At 60.7% G+C, this 17,000-nt stretch overlaps 3 protein-coding genes across 7 annotated transcripts; 1 reads left to right on the top strand and 2 right to left on the bottom strand.

The window, feature by feature from the left end:
• Positions 1–1,166: 1,166 nt before the first annotated feature.
• TNFAIP8L1 (TNF alpha induced protein 8 like 1) lies at positions 1,167–8,380 on the top strand. 5 transcript variants are annotated; one of them, XM_030256815.4, is made up of 2 exons: positions 1,167–1,301; positions 6,989–8,380. In XM_030256815.4, exon 2 carries the CDS (start codon positions 6,991–6,993, stop codon positions 7,549–7,551), a length of 561 nt encoding a protein of 186 aa, XP_030112675.1. In that variant the 5' UTR covers positions 1,167–1,301; positions 6,989–6,990; the 3' UTR covers positions 7,552–8,380. The 5 variants fall into 5 exon arrangements, with proteins under 5 accessions (XP_030112675.1, XP_072775453.1, XP_072775454.1 ...); XM_072919352.1 differs by lacking the exon at positions 1,167–1,301 and adding an exon at positions 3,020–3,163; XM_072919353.1 differs by lacking the exon at positions 1,167–1,301 and adding an exon at positions 3,300–3,784.
• Positions 8,381–8,923: 543 nt separating this feature from the next.
• On the bottom strand, positions 8,924–12,914 carry MYDGF (myeloid derived growth factor). Its single transcript, XM_072919354.1, has 6 exons — positions 12,702–12,914; positions 11,315–11,365; positions 10,948–11,009; positions 10,565–10,646; positions 9,971–10,043; positions 8,924–9,694 (listed from the first exon to the last, which is right to left on the bottom strand). The coding sequence occupies exons 1-6, from the start codon at positions 12,879–12,881 to the stop codon at positions 9,615–9,617; spliced, it is 528 nt and encodes a 175-aa protein (XP_072775455.1). The 5' UTR covers positions 12,882–12,914; the 3' UTR covers positions 8,924–9,614.
• Positions 12,915–12,978: 64 nt separating this feature from the next.
• Positions 12,979–16,935, bottom strand: LOC100226165 (procathepsin L-like). The gene is made up of 8 exons (XM_072919355.1): positions 16,358–16,935; positions 15,095–15,220; positions 14,729–14,860; positions 14,429–14,566; positions 14,062–14,286; positions 13,834–13,993; positions 13,605–13,719; positions 12,979–13,516 (listed from the first exon to the last, which is right to left on the bottom strand). The coding sequence occupies exons 1-8, from the start codon at positions 16,358–16,360 to the stop codon at positions 13,417–13,419; spliced, it is 999 nt and encodes a 332-aa protein (XP_072775456.1). The 5' UTR covers positions 16,361–16,935; the 3' UTR covers positions 12,979–13,416.
• Between the last annotated feature and the right edge of the window lie 65 nt (positions 16,936–17,000).

A 17,000-nucleotide genomic window follows, 5' to 3' on the forward strand; every position in this document is an offset into this window, starting at 1 on the left:
GATCCCGTGCCGCGGCTCCTGCCCACGGAGCCGGGAGGAGGAAGGCGAAGGATGCTCCGACACTCCCGATGTCGGGGGGCTCAGAATCTCTGGCATATCGGGGGGTCCCCGGCACCGGGATGAACCGACAGCCGCGGCCCCCAGGCCTGAACATTCCCGCCCACGCCGCGCTCGGCCGGCAGCACGGCAGCCCCCACGCCTTCCCCTCTTCCCACGGGTGTCACATCCCCTCGTGGGGCCGCTGTGTGCAGAGGAGGGGGAGCTTTGCAGGACCCCGCGGCGCTGCCCACGCTCAGCCCGGTCCGGCAGCGCCCTCCTCAGCTCCGGCTCATCAGCGCCGCCGGCGTCCCACGCGTGATCCTCTCCCCCAGCGTGTCCCCGTCACCCACCCGTGTCCCCGTCACCCACCCGTGTCCCCGTCACCCCCGTGCAGGCTGAGGGGGGGGCCCGTGCCCGCCCCACGCACGTTACCGGGACCGCCCCACGCGCGTTACCGGGACCGTCCCACGCGCGCGGGACCCGCGGGGACGCGCCCGCCCTGGCCCCGCCCACGCCCCATCCGCGCCCTCCCATTGGCTGCTTCGTAGCAAGCCCCGCGTCGCCATTGGCTGGCACCGCCCGCGGGACACGCCCCCCGGCCCCGCCCCCGCCGCTCGCGGCCCCGCGCGGGACTCGGCAGCGACCGAGGGCGGGAGGCCCCGACCCGCCGGGAACCGGCACCGGGAGCCGGGAACCGGGCTCTGAGAGGCGGAACCGGCACCTGGAACCCCACACTGAGAGCCGGGAACCGGCACCGCCAGCCGGACACTGAGAAACGGGAACCGACACCGGCAACCGGCACCGGGAACCGGACACTGACAGCCGGGAACTGGCACCGGGAAACGGCACTGGGAACCTGGAACCAGACGCCGAGAATCAGACACCGGGAACAGGCACCGGGCACCGGACACCGGGAACCGGCATCGGGAATCGGGAAACAGATATTGGGAACTGGCACCGGGCACCGGACATCGGACACTGGACAGCGGGGACCAGCACCGGGAAACAAGAACCGGACATCGGACACCGGGACTGGCACCGGGCATCGAAGACCGAACGCCGGACGTCGTCACCGGGCATCGGCATCGGGGACCGGGCACCGGTAGCGCCTGCGGGAGCCCGCCGGGCAGGGAGGGCGCCGGGGGAAGCGGGACCCTCCGCCTGGCCCCGCCCCGTCCAGCCCCGTCCCGCCCCGTCCCGTCCCGCCGGGGGCACCGGAGAAGCCCCGGTCCCGGCGCCGCTCTCCCCGAGTCAGGCTGCAGGTAAGGGCCGGTTCCCCCGGTACCTCCCGGTATCTCCCGGTTCCTCCCGGTCCCCCCGGTTCCTCCCATCTTCCCCGGTCCGTGTGGGCGGGGGCGCTCGGTACCGGCCGTGCTTGCGCTGCGGGGCGAAACCTCTCGCCGTCCATCCCGGGAATCGTCCGTGTGTGTCCCCGCTCTCCCCGGTGTCACCGGGCACCGACGGCCGCGCCCCCGGGAGCGCGGGGGGAACGGAGGGTTTGGGGGGCTGCGGGGCGGGCAGGGCCGGGAGCGCTCCCGGCAGCCCCTGGATGTGATAAACCACGGGGAAAAGGCGATTTCCCCCCAGATTCAAGGGAAACGCGACGGGGCCGGGTCCGGTGGGTGCCGGATAACGGGAGCTGGGAGGAGGCACCGGAGCCACCCCCGTGCCGGGGCAGGGCCGGGTACCCCATGGCAGCACTTGGCTCCGAGCATCGCCTGTCCCTCCTCCCACTCCTGCGCTCCAGAGGGTGAAATTCCTCCATTCCTGGAAATCCTAATCCCCGTGGAGAGGTCAGATCCCTCCGGGGCCACGGGCTGCGTGGAAAAGCTCCCAGCTCTGACTCAGTTTCCCTGGAGCAGGGAAGGATTTGGGCCCTTCTTTACTTGACCCCAAGCCCAGCGTTGGATCCCAACTGTCCCATGGAGTTTTCCTCCTTCCCGGAGAGCGACTTTGTCCTCCAGATCCCGAGGCAGGAAGCGTGTGATGTGCCCTGGCCCCCGCCACAGCCGGACAGACGGACGGATGGTGGTTTGGCCTCAGTTTCCCCCCTCCCAGCCTCTGTTTTCTACTTCCCCATAAGTCTCCAGCCTGCTCCAAACCGAGGAGAAAGGAAGTTGCTGCCAGAGGGAGCAGCTTGGTGGCAGCTGGAGAAAGAAAAGGAGGAAATGGAAGGCGAGACAGATGCTCCAAAATAACCCCTCCTTCCTCCTCTCTGTAAAATACCCCCTTTCCTCCTCCTCTTCCTCTGCTTTTTCTCCATAAAATCTCCTTTTCTTCCTCCTCCCCTCCATAAAATAACCCCCCTTCCTCCTCCTCCTCCTCCTCCTCCTCCTCCTCCTCCTCCTCCTCCTCCTCCTTCTCTCCTTAAAATAACCTCAATTCCTCCTCCTCCTCCTCTCCAGTTTGGCAGCTGCCTCCCCCCCGGGGCGCACTAATCCCAGGGAGAATTCCTTGATGCCACAATCAGCCCCCAGGATGAGCCTCTGCCCCGTTTTGGGGGGTGAGCACCCCTGGGCCCCCCTCCCTGCGGATCCCAGGATCCCATTCCCACGGGAACCCCACAGCTGGCGGTTCCCCAGCCGTGCCCGGGGGTTCCCAGCCGTGCCCGGCCTTGGCACCACCGGAGCCCTCGGATGGGCGGCTCAGCTCCTTGCACGGACACCTCGGTGCTGCCAGGCCAAGCCAAAACTCCATCTCCTTCGTGTGGCTTCAGCCTCGTGCTGAAGGGAAGGAGATTTTGGGATGGAGGAGCTCAGATCCCGGTGCCACAGGTGGAGGGGACGGTGATGGGGACGTGGCACCGGCGCTGGCACGAGTGGGGCGAGGTGGAAGCAGCGGTGCCCCCGCAGCATTCCCGGTGCCCCCGCAGCATTCCCGGTGCCCCCGCAGCATTCCCGGTGCCCCCGCATCATTCCCGGTGCCCTCTCCAGCCGCGGATTCGCCCGGCTCTGCCAAGAAAGGAGCTTTTCCGCGGCCGAGGAGGTGTTTGCTCGGTGGTTTCCTCCTGGCCTCACCCCGCTGGGCACACACCGAGCGTGCCCGGCTGCTCTTTGCACCATGGCAACCTGCGAGCGTCCTTCAGCCTTCCTCCCGCTCCTCTCCCTCGGCTCTCCCGGCACCGGTAACGGGGGCCTGGGAGCTGCGGGGGTCACGGATGGTGGGGGACAGGCTGGAGATGCTGCTGGGGCTCTCAGGTTACCTCCCTGCGCTGCTGGAATGAAGGAGGGTTTAATTAATTAATAGGGGTTGGAGCACACTGCTGGCGGGTGGAGGGCAGTGGGATCCCATCCGCCCCCTTGGCATTTAGGCACGGGTTTGGGGGGACTGGGAATGCTGGGGGGCAGAGCAGGGCTGTTTCCCAAAGCAGTGGAAGGAGAAGCCTGTGGGATGGAGGGAAATCCAGGGAGATGGCCACTATTCAATGTTTATCCTGTTGGGAAATGATGTTTCCGTGTTGGAGGAAACTTGTAGCAAGACGATCCAAGTTACTACGGCCGCGGTGGGAAGGTGGAGGAGGGAGAGGAGGAGGAAGAGGAGGCAGAGGGGCCTCTGCTCTGAGCTGGAGCTTTGTGGAGCCTCCCCCTCTGTGCTGCTCCATGAATTAATTAAGTGCTTTTCCTTTCCTGCATGAAATATTCACCTGCTGCCAAGGGAACTGGGGAGGCTCGGGGGATCAAATCCATGGAGCTGCTGGTGGGAGCCAGGTGAAAGGGACAGGCAGGGACAGGGATCTTTGGAGCAGGTAAAAATGATAATTGGGATGATATCGCTGCTGGGTTGGACGGTGTTCACTTGGCTTTGCTGTGGTGCCACCGGCGCCAGGTGAGCACAGGTGACAGGGTCTTGTCTTCCCCCCTCAGACAGGAGCTTTCTGCTGATGATTGATAATTGATTCTTGTGCTTTCAGTGCTGTGGGAGAGGTTTTTTTGGGAAATCAGGTCACAGCCGGGTGTTGGGTGAGGTGCAAGCCTGGTGGGGTGAACACCAAACCAGAGATGTGTGTCCCCAGGGGACCACATCCATCCCGTGACAGGGCCACCCTCTGCGTCCTCACCCAGGACACCTCAACCCTCACACCACCTCTCAGGGCTGCAAGACTCTCCCCAAAAACCTCCAAAACGGGTGGAAACCCTCCAAGAAAGGGCTGTACCTGTCCCCAAAGCCGCCGTGGGGACCACAGCCCTGCCGCACGCTTCCGGAGCAGGGAGGAACTCGGTGGCAGCAGCACTCGGCTGCTCCATTTCGGAAGAAGAAGAAGCTGTTTTTTTAGGGTGTTTTCATTAAAAAGCAGAAGGGGGTGGGGGGGAGCCCAAGCCCTGAGCAGGGCTGGAAACTTCAGCGACAGGAAGGAAGTGAAGTGGGTTATTTCAGGCTGCTCGGGGCAAGGCTCGACTCTTCTGTGTGCTGATAGCAGCCCCTCGTGAACAATGGGGTCGTGGGGCCCTTCCCGGCAGGAAAAAGGCTCATTCCGGTGAAATCTCCCGCTGGTGCTGAGTCAGCAGGTCCTGCTGGGCCGAGTGTGGTGTGGAGGGTGCCAGGGGAACCATCCCGGTGCAGCAGGAGCCAGCAGGAGGTGAGCCTGGCTTTCCTTGGGTTTTGCAGGAAGCAGCTATAAAACCAGCTCTGGGCACTGGAGAAGGAGCTGGTTGCATTTTTTGGATCTCCATACCCGCCTATATACCACTTTTGGGGTCCTTAGACACCTCCTGCCCATAACACTCCGTGCCTCAGTTTCCCTCCTGGAGCGATGCTCCTGGTCCTGGAGCAGGGGAGGGCTGTGAGCAGCCGGGTGGTGTTTGGTGCAGCAGCAGAGGGTTGATCCATGATTCCAGCTGGCATCTGGGAGCCGTGGGCAGCTCGCAGGACTTGGCACTTCCTATTTTTCATGTGTTCTGGAGGTGGAGTTTGCACTCGCTTTATGGCTGTGGTCACCCGCGGGAGAAGCTCGGGTGTGGGAATTCCTATTTATCCAGGCACCATTCCCAGAGCACTCCACAAGGCTGGGGAGGGAAATTCCAGGCTGTCAGCAGCACAGCAAAGCCCTGCTCCTTCCGGACAGGATGCCTGGCATGGGTGAATTGAGTTCCCTCACAGCCAGGGCAGAGGAGATGGAGCTGCCTCTGCCCATCCTGCCCATCCCTCCCTCCTGGATGCAGCCATTGGAATTCCAGCTGCTGGCACCAGGCTCTGCACTGTCATTTTTGTCTTATTAACTGTGAGAGCCTCAGCTCGAGGCTCAGGCTGACAAAAATCGATGTTTTCCCGCCATAAGAAACGCTTCCAAACCTCCTTGTTTTTCCTGAGGGCTGTAAATTACCCTGCAGGTGATGTCTCTGTCGCTGCTCCTGGAATTCTCATCCCCACGGAGCTTTGGTTGCCCTCGGGTTTGGGAGCTGATGGCTGGGAGATGCTCAGGGAGCCAGGGCTCAGCACCCTCACCCTGGCATGACCGGCTGGGCAGCCTTGGCCACAGCAGGGCATCCCTGAGGAGCTGGGATTTGCTCCCCAGAGCCTGGTGGGTGCTCCAGAGCGGTAACAGCAGGACTGGGGATCCCCAGAGGGGTTTAGGATTTTCAGTTTGGCCAGGGGGAAATGCCAGAGCTGTGATGGGGACACTCGGTTCTGTGACAGAATCCCAGAGTTGTGGGATGGTTTGGGTTGGAAAAAGACCAAAAGCTCATCTCATCCCACCCCTGCCATGGCAGGGACAACTTCCACTACCCCAGGCTGCTCCAAGCCCCATCCAGGCTGGCCTGGGACACTTCCAGGGATCCAGGGGCAGCCAGAGCTGCTCTGGGCACCTGTGCCAGGGCCTCAGCTCCCTCTCAGGGAAGAATTCCGTCCTAACATCAAACCTAAACCTGCATGAGCAATTTATCCCCATCCATCCTCACACCAGCAGCACCCTTCAGCTGAAATATCTCGTCTCCTCTCCCCGGGGATGTATTTATTTATAGGCTGATCCCATCCCCTCCTGCTCTGCCGGGCTGTCCCTGCCATGTGCAGGCTCTTGCATAAGCCGCTCCCGGCTCTGCCCATCCATCCCGGCTGTTTTCCTGCTCTTCTCCCCTCCCTGTGATTTGTAGCTCTGCAGTTTCCCAGGCCGAGATGCATCTCCAGGGTCTGTTTGAATCGTTCACGGCGGAGTTTAAAGCCGTGCTCTGCCCGAGGTGACGGATTTGGTCCCGCCGGGATGTGGGAGTTGGGCTGGAGGTGAGGTTCCTGTCTGGGTGAATAATCCACCTCCGTGCACTGCTGGCTCTGGAGGAGGCTGGAGCAGCAGCAGGACAAGTCCAAGCTTGTGTGGGTGTTCCAGGGTGAGCAGTGCCAGGGAAAAGGGCTCCCATGCCATTCCTGGGTGCTGCAAACCGGCTGTGCCGCTCCGGCCGCGGCCGGCACCGCGGTGGATGTGGCACATGGCACCGGGGGGTGACTCAGCTGCCACCTGGGCTGTCCCCAGTTCACCCTGCAGGAAGTGAGTCAGGTTTTAAGGAAGGAAAAATGTTAAAATGATGGGGCAAGAGTCCTTCCTGCAGCGGGAGGAGGGAGGTGTCGGTCGCAGGAGGGACGCCGGGATGGAGGGTCACGGGCCGTGCTCAGGTAGGGACACCTCGCTCGCTGCAGCCTCCCCACAGAATTTGGGAAAAGGAAGGTGGGACCACCCTGTAACTGATCCCACCAACCAAACCTGGGGGGTGAGCTCAGCTCTCGCCTGCCTGGCACCCAGGAGCTCCCTCAGTCTCGCTGTCGCACGGGGATGCTCTTTCTCCTGCCAAAAATCTGCGTGGGGAGGTGAGGAATCACAGAATCACGGAATGGTTTGGGTGGGAAGGGACCTTAAAGCTCATCCAGCTCCACCCTCTGCTGTGGGACACTCCAGCAGCCCAGGTGGGATGGGGACGGACGCAGAGCAGGGACTGACCCGCGTGTGCCTCTTCCCCCGCAGAGATGGACACCTTCAGCACCAAGAACTTGGCCCTGCAGGCCCAGAAGAAGCTCCTGAGCAAAATGGCCACCAAGACCATCGCCAACGCCTTCATCGACGACACCAGCAGCGAGATCCTGGATGAGCTGTACCGGGCCACCAAGGAGTACACCCACAACCGCAAAGAGGCCCAGAAGATCATCAAGAACCTCATCAAGATCGTGATGAAGCTGGGGGTTCTCTACCGCAACGGGCAGTTCAGCCCTGAGGAGCTGCTGCTGATGGAGCGGTTCCGTAAGAAGGTTCACACCTTGGCCATGACGGCCGTCAGCTTCCACCAGATCGACTTCACCTTCGACCGCAGGGTGATGTCCAGCGTGCTGACCGAGTGCCGGGACCTGCTGCACCAGGCGGTCAACGGGCACCTGACGGCCAAGTCGCACTCGCGCATCAACCACGTCTTCAACCACTTTGCGGACTACGAGTTCCTGTCGGCCCTGTACGGCCCGGCCGAGCCCTACCGCACCCACCTCCAGAGGATCTGCGAGGGGGTCAACAAGATGCTGGAGGAGGACAACATCTGAGGGCGGGCTCCCACCAGCCGGACTCTGCCTCCCGCGAGGCCGAAGATGAGATGTCTGCTTTGATCTTCAGCGGGCTCGCCGTCCCCTCCTCCTCCTCCTCCTCCTCTGCCGTGTTCTCCTCGTTTCTCCAACCTCTTGACTTTGTCTCCCCTCGCCCAGGGTCTGCAAACCCCTCCCTGCGCCGGGCTGAGCCCTCTCCAGGAGATCCTGGGATTTTGGGCCCCTGCTGTACAGTTTGATTTCCTTTGCCCACCAAGTGCCTTCAGCCGAGTCCAAGGATTTGGACTCTTTGCCTTGAACTCTGTTGTATCCCTCTCTGTGGGGAAACTGAACCAAAGACTTGCGGTGTGAAGCACCTCTGAGGTGTCTCTGAGCAGGTGGGACGTTGTTGGGGTGAACAGTTTGGAGACCCCGAACTGGAGGATTGTGGAACTCTGTGGTTTCCCTCCAGCAGCCCCACAACGCGGTGAGGAGCAAATCAAGGTCCAGACTTGTGCTGTCTCAGGCAGGGAGGTGCTCCTGCCTGAGCTTATGTGTCCTCAAAGACAAGTCCCCGAGACCAGGAGGATCCCTCCTCACCTGGGGGAGAGCTGGGAAGGAGCTGCTCCATCCTTGGATCCCTGGAACCACCCCACACCCAATGCCCACCAGCCTCCTGTGGTGGTGGTGCCACCTGGCAGCTCCAACGCTGTCCTTGGTGGTCATCCAAAGCTCCCCTGGGATTTCATCCCTTTTCCACGCCCTTGACTGAGTGATGTTCGTTTTTAGCAAACTCTGCAAACTCTGTAAAAATGAGTTGTTTAAATAAACTCACCTGTGTGGCCTGGGAGCTCTGTGAGGTTGTTCCAGCAGTGGTGGCAGTGACAGAATCAGCCCTGGGGACAGCTGACTTTGTCCCCAGGTGGTGGTGGCTCTCTGTGACCTGGGCTTTGTGCCCTCTGTCCCCTGGCAGTGCTGCTGCTTGTGCTGGCCCTGCTCAGCAGCAATTGGGTTTGCATGGAATGGCAGGGCTAGGTGGGATATTGGGAAGGAATTCCTCCCTGTGAGGGTGGGGAGGCCCTGGCACAGGCTGCCCCATGCCTGGCAGTGCCCAAGGCCAGGCTGGACAGAGCTTGGAGCAATGTGGGACAGTGGAAGGTGTCCCTGCCATGGCAGGGGTGGCACTGGATGAGCTTTAAGGCCTCTCCAAACCTCAACCATTCCATGATTTGGTGAGATCCTGCTGCCAGCAGGCACCCACACGTGCTCCTCTGCACCCCCAAATCCCCTCAGGGCCCAGGGGACACCTCAGTTCCCCCTGGCCAAGCAGCAACAAAGGTCCACACAGCTGGAGAGGGGAAGAGGGACAGAGTAGAGCAGCTTCAGGCCAGAGCACGATGCTTTATTTTTTTATTTGTGCTGCATTTACACAGGAAAGGAATTGCACATTCCCTGTTATTACTCTGGATAAGAAAAAAAATCACTTTTCTGTAGGTATAAAATAGTCCTGTGGTTGTGCTGACACGTGGAAGGGTTGCCTGGGTTGATTCTTGTGTCAGAATAAGCTGCTCTGTGTTCCCCCAGCCCCACACTCACCAAGGAATCAGAGCTTTGGCCAATTCCCTCCCTCCCTCCCCCTAAATTTATTATTTCCTCCTGTCACGCTGGTGGAGAGAGAAATCCCATCTTCCCTCCAGAGACTACAGAGTTAACAACTTCCCTTTAGCCAGCCCTGCTTAAGTCCAGCCCCTTATCTCCCTGCACTGCTCTTCCCAGCCAGGCAGATAAGGAGCCCCTTTCCAGGGAGCTCTGCCCTGCTCAGCCAAGCAGGAAGGGGCACAGGAGGCTCAGGAGCCTCCCAGGGCTTTTCCAGCTGCAAAAATCACGTTGTTACTCTGACACAAGGCAGAACAAACCTGTCCCCACACCTCCAAGCCCCGCTCCGAGTCGGTCCCCAGCACATTTCAGTATGGAAAAAACAGAAAAGGTTTGGCCAACCAAAAGAAAAACCCTGCAGGTAACCAGGAAATCTCTTCACTGCCATGCTGCTCTGGCCATGCCCCCTGCCTGGGGCTGGCCTGGGGTCACAGCTCATCACGGGGCGTTTTTGCTACAATCATGAGCTTGGAGAGCTCAAAACGGAACTTGCCTTCCCTGTGAGACACTGCAGGGAGAGAGAGAGAAAGGCCCAGCATCAGCAGATGGAAAAGCAGAACAAAACAGCCCTGCTGGGCCCTTCCCAGGGTGTTGGGCACTGCTCTTCCCACTCCTGCACGTGCCAGGCTGGGGAGAAACCCCTCATTCCACTGGGAGTTTAACACCCACAAAATCCAGCTGTCAGTGCTGGATCCATGGCACTGTCACCAGGATTTGAGCTTAAACCGGTGCCTGGCCTGTCTCCCCTGCCAGCCCCCCTCTCACAGCTCCCTCAGGCACACACCTGACGTTTCAGTCGTTTCAAACTCTTCCTGTTTTAAGGGGATGTCGCTCAGGGCACCCGCAGCAGCCTGAGACTGAAAGAGGAAGGAAGGAGGTGTAAGAGGCTGAGGAAATCCAACAGGTCACAGTGCTCAAACCAAACAACAGCCCACTGAGAATGAGATTTGCAGTGGAAGAATGGATTGCACAAAGGGAATCTGAAGGAAAATCTCTGTTTTTCTGTTTCCTATCAAACCACAGACTCGTGTCCTTAGGGTGAGTGAAAGCCTCACCCCTGGAAACTGGGAAATGGAAGAACAAACCAGACAAAAACAGCAGCAGAGGTTTGATTTGTGCTGTCACCTGCAATCAGCTGAGGCAATCCAAGACTCCCTTTGTGCCCTCTGGAGCCCCTCCCAGCAAAGCCCTGTGGCTGAACACAAGGGAGCAGGCTGCTCACCTGCAGCCCCTCTCCTGCCTGCCACCAGCCTCTAATTAGGGACGTGATGGAGCTACACTTCATGGCACAAATGTCTAATAAATGTTTTCCATGTCTAATTCGTGTTTTATAGCAGCCTCCCACACTCCTGCTTCCCCGGGATCAGCTGGGACTTACATAAGCCATGGCATACTCTATCTTGGCTCCTTTCACTTCAGCTTTAAACTGGGTAAAGAAGAGATAAGACTTCCCTTGGGGCCTGAAAGGAGAAAGCAGAGCCTTTGTCATCTGGCACAGAGGGGCAGAGGAGGAGGAGCAGAGGAGTGAAGGATTCCTGGCTCCCTCCCTCCTCCCCCCACACAGCCACCTCTGGATTTCTTGCAGCTTTTGTGCAGAGGAGAAGAGAGAATTTATAAACCAACAGCTGCATGAAAAGCCCCCAAAACCACAGCATCCCTGGGAGAGGAAAACCCTCCCTGAGCAGATGCAAATCCAGCAGGGAAGCGAGTCCTTGTCCCTGCCCCACAGCCACCCCTGTGCTGGCCCTGCTCAGGACACACCTCCAGATGGAGCAGGAGAAGAGCCCGTTGTCCTCGCTCACTCCCACGGTCATCTGCCACTGCTGCACGGGGAAAATCCAGAGTCAACTGGGGAAAACCCTCCGAGGCCAATCCCTCCCCTCCGAAATAACCCAACAACCACCCCCAGCACTCGCTGCTGGCCCCTCCTGCTCCCTGCAGCCAGGACTGTGCTGTCACACAGACAGCTCCCGGTCCCTTTTCCTTTGGGGATGAGAAAAAGGAGCTGCTCACAGCAGGACACGCCCGGGGCTGGCCCAGCTCACCTCGGGGCTGGCCCAGCTCACCTCGGGGCTGGCCCGGATCACCTCGGGTTTGCCCAGCTCACCTCGGGGTTTGCCCAGCTCACCTCGTTTGTGCCTCCCTGGGCCGAGTAGGTGAAGGTGCAGCCGTAATCCCCCTGCCAGAGAGAGGAACAGGAGCTTTTCTCTCACAGAACCCAGGAATTGCTGAGCTTGGGAAAGGCCAGCACTGACGAGGCCACGCCGAGCCCCTGTCCCCAAGTGCCACAGCCACACGGGGACTCCACCAGTGCCACAGTGCCAGTGCCTGGCCTCCCTTTCCATCAGAATATTTCCCAATATCCAGCCTAAACCTCCTCTGGCACCACCTGAGGCCATTTTCTCTGGGATGAGGACTCGTGTTTCAGGGTGCCCAGGGACCCCCAGCCCCTTCTGCACTGGGGCCTTTCCCTTGCTGAGCCCACTCCCATGAGGACCCTTCTTTCTTTGAGACCCCCTTCCCCTCTCCCTGCCCTTGGGGTACCCCCGTTCTCCTGGGGGGCTGTTATCCACAGCAGATCCCCATCCCTGGGGGTCTCCTTGCTCCAGAAACTGCCCCACCTTGGGGAACCCCTTCTGCTGGAGAACCCCACCTGGGGACTCCTTCCCCTCGAGGATTCCCTTCTCTGTGGAGGCTCCTTCCCTCCTGGAGTACCCCCGTTCTCCCTGGGGTCCCCCTGCCCTTGTAACCCTCTATGGGGACCCCTTTCCCCTGCAGACCCCCGTTCTCCCTAGAGCCCCCCGATCCTTGTAGCTCCCTTTGGGGTCCCCCTTTCCCTTGCGACCCCCATTCCCCCTGGGGTCCCCCTGCCTTTAGAGCCCCCATTCAAAGACCCCCTTTCCCTTGCAGACCCCCACACTGCCTGGAGCCCCCCTGCCCTTGTAGCCCCTTTTGGGACCCCCTATCCTTTGACACCCCCGCTCTCCCTGGGGTCCCCCTTGCCTTTAGAGCCTGCCTTTGGGGTCCCCCTGTCCCTTGCAGACCCCCGTTCTCCCTGAGGCCCCCCTGCCTTTAAAGCCTCCCTTTAGGGACCCCCTTTCCCCTGCAGACTCCCGTTCTCCCTGGAGCCCCCCTGCCCTTGTAGCCCCCCTTTGGGGATCCCATTTCCCTTGCAGACCCCCACACTCCCTGGGGTCCCCCTATTCTTGCAGCCCCCTTTGGGGACTTCATTTCCCTTGCAGGCCCCAGCTCCCCCTGGAGCCCCCCGCCCTTGTAGCCCCCTTTGAGGACCCCCTTTCCCTTGCAGACCCCCGTTTTCTCCCTAGAGCCCCCCTGTCCTTGCAGCCCCCTTTGGGGACCCCTTTCTCCCTGGGGACCCCCCCCACCCGCTCGCCCCGCCCTCCCGCGCGTCCAGCCAATCCCCACAGCGGGCGGTATGAGTGACGTGTCGCGCAGCCAATCAGCGAGGGGCGCGTACCCTCTCCGCTCCCGCTCCCTCCCTCCGGGCCGCTCACCAGGCTCCGGGAGAAGGAGTGAACCTCCCCGCCGGGCCGCACGTCGAACTCTGCCGTGCTCGGGGCCGCTCCCGGGGCCGTGCCCGGTTCCGCGGCCGCGCGGGCCGCCAGGCACAGCAGAGCCGCGGGCAGCAGCGCGGCCCACGCGCGGCAGCCGCTCCTCCTGCTGGGCGCCGCCATCTTGGAGAGGAAGAGCGGGCTATGGCGGCCGGCAGGGGTCAGCGCGACGGCACGGCGGCCATGTTGGGTGTGGGCAGGAGCCCGGGCGGGCCAAAGCGGCGGGGACCGCGCAGGGACAGCAGGACATGGGGACAGCAGGACAGAGGGACAGGAGGCCCTGGGGTCAGGGGACTAAGGCACCACGAGGATAAGGTGCCATGGGGACAAGGGGCTGTGGGGACACAGGACAGCAGGATGGCCGGGCTGGGAGGGACACCCTGGAGAGTGCTGAGCATGGTGAGAGGGAGCATCCAGGTTGGATGGGGCTTGGAGCAACCTGGAAGGTGTCCAGGGAGAAGATGGGCTTCGATTTCCATCCAACCCAAGCCATCCGTGGTGCCAAGATTAACCAAGACTTTTAATTGCTTCTTGCTGCAGAGGAACAAAAGCTCTTGTCCAGAAGGACACAGCTGTGGGTTCGTGGGCAGGGCGGGAAGGAGGCAGAGGTGTCCTGGCTCAGGCAGAGCTGTCCTGGCTCGGGCAGAGCTGTCCTGACTCAGGCTACTGGGTAGCTGCCATCACTGGCCACCCCGCACTGGTTGTTGGCGTTTTTCAGCAGGAACATGTAGCCCTTCTGGCCCCAACCCTCCGACCAGCTGCAGGCAAAGACAGGAGCAGCACATCCATCAGCATACCCGCGAGGATGGCGACCCAACAGGTTTGGGGGCACCCCCCAGGCCTCACCTGTTCTTTAGGATCCAGTAGTTCACGCTGTAGTTGCCCAAGTGGGCAGTGTTGTAGCCCACGAGCAGCATGGCGTGGTTCAGCTGCTGCTGGCCATGTGGGCAGGTGAAGATACCTGGGGGGGAGCAGGGCTGGGGTGAGCTGGGGCCAGCCCTGGTCCCATTTCCAGCTGGTGGGACCACTTCCCTGGGGCTAGGAGCTCAACAAGGGCTCGAAGAAGAGACAGTACCTGAGCTATAGAATTGGAAAGTGTAGCTGCTGGCATCCACTACCACCGACACCGGCCCCACCGCCTGCGCCAGGGCCGCCTCACTGCCCCGGGGCACCGTCCTGAAGCCGGAGCAGTTGGCAGCTTTGTAGGAGGGCTCGTATCTGCAGGGGGAGTTGTCCTGAGAGAGGGAGAGTGGCACCGGGGCTGTGCCACCAGCCCCATCCCGGGTCACCCGCTGTCCCTTACCGTGCCCGTGTAGGGGTAGGCGCGCTCGGAGCTGAGGCCGCCGTTGTCACGCACGTACTGGAAGGCCCGTTGCGTGTAGCCCCCTCTGCAGCCCATGTTGCCCAAATTCTTGGTGCAGTCGATGAGGTTCTGCTCGCTCAGCGCCACCAACTTCCCCGTCTGCCTGAACATGAGCCCCTCCAGGGCCCCCGTGGCACTGAACGCCCAGCAGGACCCGCAGTCCCCCTGGGGGAGGTGGGGACAGCAGGGGTCACCTTGGCATCGCCCCCAAGCCCCCAGAGGGATGCTCTGACCCCTCTGTGCTGCTCTCAGAGCTGCTGCTCAGTTCTGCTGCCCAGATCCCACAGCCCTGGCTGGGCTTTTACACCTGGAATTTTACAGGTGTCACGTAGCCCTTGGCCCTCCAGTCCACCTTCATGGGGGATTTCGGGGCTGCCGAGGTTTGGAATTCTGCTGGCTCCTCCCTCGGCACCGGGGTGTAGCCGTTCATGAGTTCACTGAACTCCTGGTTGGTCGCGGGTCACCAAGGGAAATGTGTGATGCCAAGGGTGCCACCACCCTCCCCCGGGAGCGAGCTGGGAGTTGGCACCCAAACCCCACGAGCCATCCCCTCCCCGATCCCCTGATCAAGGGCTGGGTGCTCTGAGGGGTGCCCAGGGAAGGTGGCAGCAGGTACCAGGTCCCCGAAGCGGTTCATGGCCAGGCGGTAGCTGTGCTTCCCCTGCCTCTCCTCCCGGTTGTGCTGCTGGATGCGGCGCAGGTTCTGCTCCCAGATCTGCCTGCGGAGCGCCTCAGCCTCCTGCCACAGCATCAGGGGATCAGGAACGACCCCTGGATCAAGGGGGCGCAGGGTGGGGTGGGTGCAGGAGGACAGGACCCCCTGGGCAGGACCAGGAGGGTTGTGGGGAGCAGGACCTACCCCCGGGTATTCCTTGGCATGGAGATCGAGGATCAAGGGGGCACAGGGTGGGGTGGGTACAGGAGGACAGGACCCCTGGGCAGGACCAGGAGGGTTGTGGGGTGCAGGACCTACCCCCAGATATTCCTTGGCATGGAGACTCTTCCACCCTTGCCAGGCCTCCTCCAGGGCAGGATCCGGTGCTGTGGCACAGCCCAGCAGGACCAGCAGCAGCCCCAGGCTCAGAGCCATGGCACAGGGCTGGGGATGGCAAGAATGGGTCAGGGGGCCCTGGGCTGAGCACCCCAGGGGCTGGGAGCAGGAAAATCTTGGGGAGGCACAGATATCTGTGCCAGCTCCGAGAGGGAGAAGCAGGGGCAGGAGGTTTCTGTGCAGAGGCCGTGCCTGAAGCTTTCCCTGTGTCCCAGCACGGAGCTGGGATGTTTGTGATTTCACCAAAATCCCTCCGAGAGGATTCTCCAAGATCAATTTACACCCTTTCCTTTGGCCAGCACAGACACACCCAGAGCTTTCCGTGGACACCCCACTCCTCCTCTGGGGGACCCTGGGATTTCTGAGCTGCTCCAGTTGTTCTGGGGGTGCAGACAGCATGGCCCAGGACAGAGATCAAATGCCTGAGACCCTCAAGCAGCCAGAGTTTCCACTGACGTGGTTTTCCCAGATCCAGAGCTGTCACTGCACCTTTATCCCACCCACTTTGGGAATGGAGATGCCAGGAAGTTTTCCATTCGAGCATCTTTCAGGGCAAGGAGCGACTTTTTGGAGCTAATTTTGTAGCTTGAGGAGTGATTTTGTTTTAAAAATAAGTCCTCAAGAACATCTGTTCTCCCTCCACACCATCCACCTAAAAATAAAGCCCCACAGGGTGGGTTTTGGGAGAGAAATGCCTCCCAAGCCACCCTCAAGTCCCAAATTCTTGAGGAAGAGTGGTTTTTGCCTGGTTTCCCCAGCACCTGCTGGTTCCTCTGTCATTCCCACTCAAGAATTAACTCAGCTTCATCCTCCAGCTGCAAATCCTCCACCCAGCTCCCATCACCCTGTGGGTCCACCCACATCATTTGTGTTTCAATCCCCACAGAGCCTGTTCCATATGGAACAGCTCTGGCTCCCCGGGAGGAGATTTCCCAGCTAATTCCTCTCGGGATTCTCAATCCCCAAAAGAAGACCAACCCCTTTCTAGGGTGCCAAAAAAATCCTGCAGCAAGCTGGGGGATCAGAGAAGCCAACAGATCTGCAAACTCTTCTAGACAAGAGAGTCTTAAGACATTCTAAGAAACACTCAGCTTTTTGGGGACAGGAAAAAGCAGTTTAAATTAAGCCTAAAAATTTAATTAGGGAAGCAGAGAAACAAACTCTGCAAAAATAAAAGCTTCTTACCATCCAACAGCACCCACCCAGCTGTGAGGAACAGAAGGTGCAGCTTTGCTGGCTGCAGGATGCTCTTATAGACACGTCTCAGAGGTGCAACTTCCTCCACCCCAGCCCCTCCTTTCACCCCTCTGACCTCAGAACTCACACCTGAGGTGCTTTGTAGCAGCTAAACCACAACTGCAAGATTGGGACAATTGTTTGGGCACAAGGACAAGAAGGGGGGGGGGAAATCTGCTCCCAGCTATCCCCAGGAACCCAAATGCTCCATCTGGAAGAAGCTCTGATTGAGAACAAGCCTCCAGCAGCACCCTGAGGGCATTAACAGCCGGGTTAATTACCACCAGCTCTCTCGGAGGAAGGCAGAGCAAGGCCAGGTTTGGGAGCTCTGAGCTGGGAGGGCGAGCAGAGGCAGGCCCAGCTCTGCACAAGCAGCTCTGTGTGTCCCAGAGCGGGGGCAGAGCAGCTGCACCCCCATGCCATGGCAGGGAGGGAGGTGCCCACCCCAGGCTGCTGCTGACTCGCTCAAGGTCACGCAGAGCCAAGCACACAGCCCAGGATTCCCAACCCTCCCTGCTCGGATCGTGCTTCCCCCGAGGAACATCAGGGATTTAATATTCTCTCCACTGCTCGGCACAGAAAGAACAGAGCA

This window comes from Taeniopygia guttata, chromosome 28, assembly GCF_048771995.1.
Source record: "Taeniopygia guttata chromosome 28, bTaeGut7.mat, whole genome shotgun sequence".
NCBI classification, from domain to species: domain Eukaryota; kingdom Metazoa; phylum Chordata; class Aves; order Passeriformes; family Estrildidae; genus Taeniopygia; species Taeniopygia guttata.

Bases quoted from the DNA above. Each gene is read 5' to 3' on its own strand.
- TNFAIP8L1 (XM_072919351.1), top strand. From the start codon at position 6,552: ATGATGGGGCAAGAGTCCTTCCTGCAGCGGGAGGAGGGAGGTGTCGGT. The intron at 6,643-6,988 runs GTAGGGACACCT...CTTCCCCCGCAG, and splicing joins GGGTCACGGGCCGTGCTCAG to AGATGGACACCTTCAGCACC.
- MYDGF (XM_072919354.1), bottom strand. From the start codon at position 12,881: ATGGCGGCGCCCAGCAGGAGGAGCGGCTGCCGCGCGTGGGCCGCGCTG. The intron at 11,010-11,314 runs GTGAGCTGGGCA...TTCCCCGTGCAG, and splicing joins CCCAGGGAGGCACAAACGAG to CAGTGGCAGATGACCGTGGG. The intron at 10,044-10,564 runs GTAAGTCCCAGC...TTCCTCTTTCAG, and splicing joins TAGAGTATGCCATGGCTTAT to TCTCAGGCTGCTGCGGGTGC.
- LOC100226165 (XM_072919355.1), bottom strand. The intron at 14,861-15,094 runs GTAGGTCCTGCA...ATGCTGTGGCAG, and splicing joins ATGCCAAGGAATATCTGGGG to GAGGCTGAGGCGCTCCGCAG. The intron at 14,567-14,728 runs GCCACCTTCCCT...GCGACCAACCAG, and splicing joins TCGGGGACCTGGTACCTGCT to GAGTTCAGTGAACTCATGAA.